The sequence below is a fragment of the Carlito syrichta genome, unplaced genomic scaffold, assembly GCF_000164805.1.
Source record: "Carlito syrichta isolate Samal-C Ts95f unplaced genomic scaffold, Tarsius_syrichta-2.0.1 Scaffold153817, whole genome shotgun sequence".
NCBI lineage: Eukaryota > Metazoa > Chordata > Mammalia > Primates > Tarsiidae > Carlito > Carlito syrichta.
Window position 1 is genome coordinate 98,494 of NW_007097913.1, and position 7,460 is coordinate 105,953.

The 7,460-nt window shown below is 35.9% G+C and overlaps 1 protein-coding gene across 1 annotated transcript; it reads right to left on the reverse strand.

Annotated features, from left to right (window-relative positions):
- Positions 1-779: 779 nt before the first annotated feature.
- Positions 780-5,480, reverse strand: SLC30A1 (solute carrier family 30 member 1). The gene has a single exon (XM_021708993.1). It carries the CDS (start codon positions 5,410-5,412, stop codon positions 4,585-4,587), a length of 828 nt encoding a protein of 275 aa, XP_021564668.1. The 5' UTR covers positions 5,413-5,480; the 3' UTR covers positions 780-4,584.
- Positions 5,481-7,460: the final 1,980 nt, after the last annotated feature.

A 7,460-nucleotide genomic window follows, 5' to 3' on the forward strand; every position in this document is an offset into this window, starting at 1 on the left:
CTGGTAAACTGGTTGTCTTTCTGTCCCACGTGGCCAACATCCCATTCCAAACCTACTCTGTATAACACCACTTTCTCATTTATCCACTAAAAAGTTGAGTGTCCTCTAAAACCAAATTCAGACTTGTTGACATGGCACTTCTTTGACAATTTGTCTCTCCAACTCCAGTTCTTTATACTGTTCTGTACTCCCTCGTTTCCTTTCCACTTTAACATGCACAATCCTTTCCAAAAATTTTCAACCCTTTCTTTGGAATATCTACTGTACTTATTAGTTCCCTTCATTATTTATCTACTGTCACTTGTCAATTGATTTTTTTTCCAACTTTTGTCTCCCAGCCAGAAACATACATTACTTAAAGAGATTTTATTCTAAGACATTTGTGATAGTCTGGGGCTCTTATAACCACAAAAATGTACTAACTCTTAGGTTAATCATTGCAGAAGAGTTATAGATGTAAAACATTTAATAATCCTTATTATAACTATGCTTACAAACAAAAAGTATGTACCAAAAGAAACAGGTTAACCATAACTATCAATGTTTATAACCTCCAAAATTTCACAGCTGTTGAGTACTTCACATCAAGCCTTTTCAATGTTTCAATTTCTATGGCAATTTTTGTCCACATTTGTCTTCTTCCACACCTATCTTGTAACCTAGTCATTTTGTACACTAGCAACATGTTTTAAACTTCAATTTCTTTTTCAATACCTGAAATCCAACTCTCTATATGACCCAGCCTAATACAGGAGGGGAGGCCATATGCACAAACGAAATAGATATTAAAATTAGTTTATTTTTCTACTTAACTTTTAACAAATGAGAAGAAACACAGTAGTCTGTCTCATATAGAACATTTATAATACATAACAATCCATAAAGCCTCATGGTGAGGTAGGAACAGCTTTGGAAAATAACACACAGTCATAAACATACAAAAAGTTAGGAAACGCTGCAGCACTAAAGACATTGCATCTGCATTTAACAAGATGATAACTGCATTTAACTGCGCCACATCTGGCCCAAAGGACAAGCGACAGCAGACACAAAACAACACAATATGGAAGTTTCATAAAGAATCACAGAATACACTGATACACTTCATTGTGCTGTTTCAAGGCAGAACCATAACATGGCAATTTGTGTCTTTTTTAATATATAACCACACATTAACTGTATGTTACATTCCCTCCAGCATCTTTTTGCCAAAGACACTGGACCATAAAATTTTTGGTTTAAAAGTTTAAATTGAATAACATACAAAAGGCTCTTGTGCCAGTGAAAATGACTGCTAAGTATTCCAGAGCTTGTTAGTAAAACAAAATAGCATCATCACATAATATTGGTAGAGCTACATCAAAATAGTGCTATTACAATTCTCATTTCAGAGACGGTGAAACACTGTATGACACAGCTTCAATTTAAAAACCAAAACCCCCCCCGCATTCCCAAGAGTTTTAACACTGTTTTATGACTTAACTGAAACTCAGTACTAAAATAAATATTTTTATATTGTAGAATTACTCTCCATATTTGTGTGAACATCTTAAGACAGCAGGCTAATGACATTTTTATCATTCAAATAACTTCTGCATATAAACAGTAAAAATCTTCAACTCAATACCAGTTAACCTACTAAATATTTCACAATAGGTTCCATCAGTCTTTTTCCTCACAACTTTCAAAAATGCTAACAAGACACAAACGTATTAACACAGCCTTCTATCCACTGTGATTTTTCCAAGGTGCACTTGATGGAAATTTTTCCTATTCAAATTACACACCTTAGTTATTCAATATGTTCTCTAAAACATTAAAACACATACAGGAAAGTCTTTGAGAATTTGGCTTTTTAGGTTCTAATCTATGCTTTCACAATGCAGATACTTTTCAGGAAAAAAAAAAAAAACTAAGCAATCATACAAGCTAAAAGGTGCCAATGGAGAATTAAATCTCTCATCACTAAGGCTGCATTTGGCTTGGAAAAATTTGTTGGTTTTAATTCAGGCACATGCAGCACCACCCCCTTTTCACTAAACTGAGACAACAGACAAGTTTCTAAACACATATTCTACACTGATCTTGCTCAAATATAAAAGAGCCAGCAGGAGAGATGCAACTCCTAAAACTGATGCAGTGTTATAAAACAGTATATTTAAATATTGGGTTTAAGTTTCCTAATAATTCAGGTTATTTCCCTCATTTTCTTTCAGAAAAGAATAACTATTTTGAAAAAGACTCTTAAATCCCACAATATTTAAATATAAAGCATGTCTTTTTTCTAAAAAAAAGATAATGCTAATATAGCTAAAATGGGTTAGAAAGTGCATTGTAAAGAAATAAATAATTCTTTGCTAAAACTCAAAAGGTGAGCCCGTGCCCACTGATTTTGCCATGACAAAGTCCTTTGAAAAAAGAAAATCCTATAGTACCACTTTGTTACATATAAGTTACTTAAAAATTATGAAAAGTGGAATCACTAAAACCTAAAGGCTGTTCTCTTCAAAGCACTTTAGAAAAAAAAATTACATAGCCCTTGTCCCATGCTAATATACCATTAAAAAAAAAATCCTCATTCACTTGATGTCTTATACTTAGGTGTTATACCACCTTTAAGACACAGACCTCAAATAGAGCATTTGTAAAGAAAACCCCACTGAACGTAATATATTTTACCAGTAATCCTGGTATCATTCCTGAAATGTTTATATAACAAATTGTTTTGAGATCTTAATAAAATGTCCTGTAAGGTGTTAAATTAGGAATGTACATGATACAGTACAATTCGTTCGCAGCTCTCTTGTTCACCCAGATGAGATTCCCCCAATTACATGTTTTTTAAAAAAAGCAAACTCAAATCTTTCTGCAAAATTCACGTTAACTATCAGTTTAAGAACGGAATCACACAATATCAGATAAGAGTATTAAAAGACCAAGATGTATTGCAAACTGGCAGGTTATGGTTTTGGCCCATTATAGTAAATGTGAACTTACAAACTATGTTCCTAAAATTACCACATTCTCATTGGAAAAAAAATCAGCTGTTCTCAAACAGGCCCATTGCCAGCAACAGGCTTATACTAGGAAAAAACACCACAAAAGATTATCCCTTTAAAAATTAACTGTCAAATTCTAACACTTTCCTCTTATCACCCACTAAGCAATGAATTTGTTTCAAAGGTAGCCATCCCAAAAGTAGTCAGCTATAAAAGTTACTGAAGTAGTCAGAATACTTGTTTCTAGAAAAATAGAGCTATACATGATAACTGATATTAATATTAATCCTTGAAGACAAAAACCTACATTTTCATCACAAAGCATACCCCCCTCTATCAAGAAAAATATAACTTAAATACCCTTAAATAATATTTGCGTTGAATCTGAAATCTACAGCAATAATGAAATAGCCAAGAATATTTTCCTGTGTAGATATCGTGGCATCTTACAAAATAAGCCACTATTGGAAGATCTGAGCAATGTCAAGACAGATGACTTATAGAAACTTAATTTTCTTTTCTAAGAATTTAATACACAAATTGCATTAACTTTCTGATTGTTTTCCTTAAGTCTGGCTCTTGGCAAAGCACGAGCATTGCTGGTTGTGCTCAAAAAGCTCCGTTTAAGTCCATTCATGACTGATCATCATGAAATGACTTTGAAAGTTTTTTTACAAATATCCAGTTTAAAGGATTACGTTAATAGCTTGCATTTAGCATGTAATATTAGATGTTAACATTCTTAAAAATATTTATTTTGTGAGTAAACTTTCAGCTCAATGTTTCTATACCAATCTTTCCAAGAAAGTAATGCTGGTGAACAAGTCCATGTTTTAGATTAACTTCGGTAGAAAACAAGTTGAAATTCTCAAAATAATTTAGAAATGTAGTCTGAATATTAACATACAATGATCTAAATATTTAGTTTGGTAAACTTTCTTCCCTGCTCCTACTCTCCCCTCATATGCCCTATTGTTTGTAAACTGTAGTTCAATTTATTATCTATCTCACTGTTCATTAGATTAATACTCAGCAATATAGAATACAGGATAGTAACTGATCTTATTTCTTACTAATAGTCATGAGTCACTCTTAAAATATGCTGCCATCATGCTATGTAATGATCTTAAAGGCTAAGTAAATATTACCTAAAATGTCAAAGGAAACAAATTTTTGATGATTTTAAAGTTTTAGTAATTATAGTTCTAATAAAGTATAATACCGGGGGGAAAGAAAAGCAGAAAAATTCCAGTAACAATTTTATTTATCCCCCTAATTTTTATCATGGGAAAACCGGAAATCAAATGTCGTTATATATAAGGTTCTTATACTTAAACAAAAATGTAACATAGTGTTAAAACTGGTTTTCCAAAGGTGTTACAGGATAGCTGTACTCTGCACTAATAATCACCAGGTTATAATAAAGAATTCTGTTATGTAGTCCCCATTATGTTCTTACAAAAATAGAATTAAACTGTGTGACCAGACAAGGACTTCAATTACACTACTTGGCAAACAATTTCAATGGAGTCTTTTTCCTCTTGCAGTTTAAAGCAAAAGTCAAATATCACATCTTTTTCAAGACTCACAAAGATGATTCGGGTTGTTTATTTGGCATGTTTTTAACTTCTATCACAACAGCAGGGATGCTTTCAGCTTTAGTCCTTTTGGTCTTCTTCTCTAGACTGTTACTAAGTTCTAAACAAGAAATACTAACTGTTGGGGTCTTTTCTGCATCCTTTCCAGAATGGGCTTGTGGCAGTGTCCCACAACATTGTTTCAAAGCACACTGAGTTCTGCAGGCAAGTTCACAGGGGACTACACTTGATTTAGAGCCTACACTAGCAAATTCAGGCTGAATGGTAGTAGCGTGAATTCCGTGATTATGGAAAACGTCTTTAATGGTTTTAGCCACCTGCATGTATGATGTTGGATCTTCACATTTTATGTGAGCAGTGGCAATGATTCTGCTTCCAGCAAGCTGCCAAACATGTAACTCGTGAACTTCCTCAACTCCTTCAACATTTCGAAGTTCTTTTATCAAATGTCTGATATCAATTTGTTTAGGAACAGTTTGTAGAAGGATAAGAGCAGATTCCTTAAGTAATGGATAAGTTGTGTAAAGAAGTATACAAACCATTACAATACAAAGAGTTGGATCTAAATATAGCACCCAGCAAGGACCAGCTTCATAAACCGATGCATGAGTACTATTAATTATTTCTACAAATGCTTTGCAGGGGTCAGGGAAACATGGGTTCACACAAAAATTCCCTTCAGGACAACCTTTCCAGGAAAAGTAAAAGACCAAGGCATTTACTACTACAATCACTGATCCCAAGGCATCTCCAAGGACATGTAGAAAAACTCCACGCATGTTAAGCTGTCCAGCCCTATCTTCTTCCAATTCCATATGGTCAGGTTCTCTGATAAGATTCCCATTTACTTGTACTTCCACTGCATCATCACTTCTGGGTTTTTCTGGATCTACAAAGAAATAAAAATTTAATAGCAAATACATTTAAAGTGTTTTATAGAAACATCCTAGTCTAATTCATTTTAAATGGTGAAGGAAGTGAAAACTTTTTCATAAAGTACAATTAAAAAATGTGCTCATAGCAACTTAATATAAATTGATATTCTGGGAGAAAGCCAGGACATAATGGCCAGGACTAAATTAAGTCATTATGATATTGTTTCCCCACTCTAACCACTGTCCCACCTGCTCCATTAAAAAAAAAAAGTGCATTTTCTCTGTGGAGTAGAGTAGGGTACTGTAAAAATTCTGCTCTACCTTTTGGCATACACAAAGGAACACGTAAAATCGACCACTACCACCAAAATGAAGCTATGGATAAGTCTACAAATACAAAATGCCTGATTTGACACTGGGTTCTCTCTAGTCACTGTATCACTGAGGTCAGCTGCTTGAGAATAAAACCGATTGTAACTTTTAAACTTTTATCATGAATATAAAAGGTCTCAGGCCATGCGCAGTGGTTCAAGACTCTAATCCCAGCACTTTGGGAGGTGAAGGCAAGAGGATTGCCTGAGGAGTTCGAGAACAGCCTGGGTAACTTGATCATCTCTACAGTAAATCAAAAAATTAGCGGGGGAGGGGGTGAGAGGGGGGTAGGGGCGCACGCCTGTAGATCCAGCTACTTGGAAGGCTGAAGCGGAAGGATTGCCTGAGCCCAGCAAGTAGAGGGTGTGGTGGCTGTAAGCGTGCCACTGCACTCCAGTCTGGGCAACAGAGTGAGACTTCAACTAAAAAAAAAAGTATCTTGGTAGAGCAAATTTAAAAACTGACAAGTCAACAATATAAATCAACAATATAAGAGGCTATTGGAAAAGCTGCAACTTAATGATCACTACCTGCCCTACTAGCTTTTAAGTCAAAAGTTTTTATCTTTTAAAGGAATTACACATCAGAGTAGCTTAATTTTGTTTGGAGTAACACCTTTCTGAGTGAAGTGAGAGGAAATTTAATTATTTATTAAACTTTTCCAATGTGCAACTTGAATTCTTTTTTTTTTGAGTTGGAGTCTCACTGTGTTACACAGGCTGAAGTACAGTGGCACACTCATGGCCACTGCAGCCTCGACCTGCTAGGCTCAGGTGATCCTTCCGCCTCAGTCTTCCAAGTAGCTGCAACTACAGGCACATGCCACCACGCCCAGAGAATTTTTTGATTTATTGTTGAAGTGAGGTCTCACCAAGTTGCCCAGGCTGGTCTCAAACCTGTGGGCTCAGCTCAGGCAATCCTCTCACCTCGGCCTCCCAAAGTGCTGGGATTATAGGCATGAGCCACTGCACCTGGCCTAAATTTCACTAATATAATATCTTGCACTTGAAAAAGAAAATTACACGGCCTGATTCAACAAGGTAAATAAATATAAGTGGAAGGAAATACACCAAATTGTTAGCATCACTAGCTGGTAGCAGGACATTGGTTGCTTCTTTTCAATCTCCTTTCTTTCAACCTTTAATTTCCAAATTTCCTTCAAAGCGCACTTCTGTTTAGAATGAAAACCATCCATTAACAAGGTCAGTTAATTGCCATCACTTATATTTCGTTACGATTATGGAAAGTCCTAAGTAACGTAAATGCTAAACATGCCCTGACCGGTCCTCAATCTGTGACTTCCAGGATTAGGGATCAATCAGCAGCAACATACGTTGCTATTCGTAAAAGAAAGGTTTAAGCAGGGTTTACGCGCTCCGAATGCAATTATTACGAAACTTGTCCAATGGGCAGAAGAACTGCTTTGGCCGAGCAAGGTTTTCAACACCCAATTAAAGACAAACTGGGGGTTTTTCCCCGCTACCCAAGAGGGCCAAGGAATCGGGAAGCATCTCTGACCCTCTTACAGCCGTAACCAGACACGTCTCCAGCAAGGACCGCCTGTCAAGACGGCCGAGCGCGAGTGTGGGCTCCAGCGGGACGGCCGTCCCCGCCGG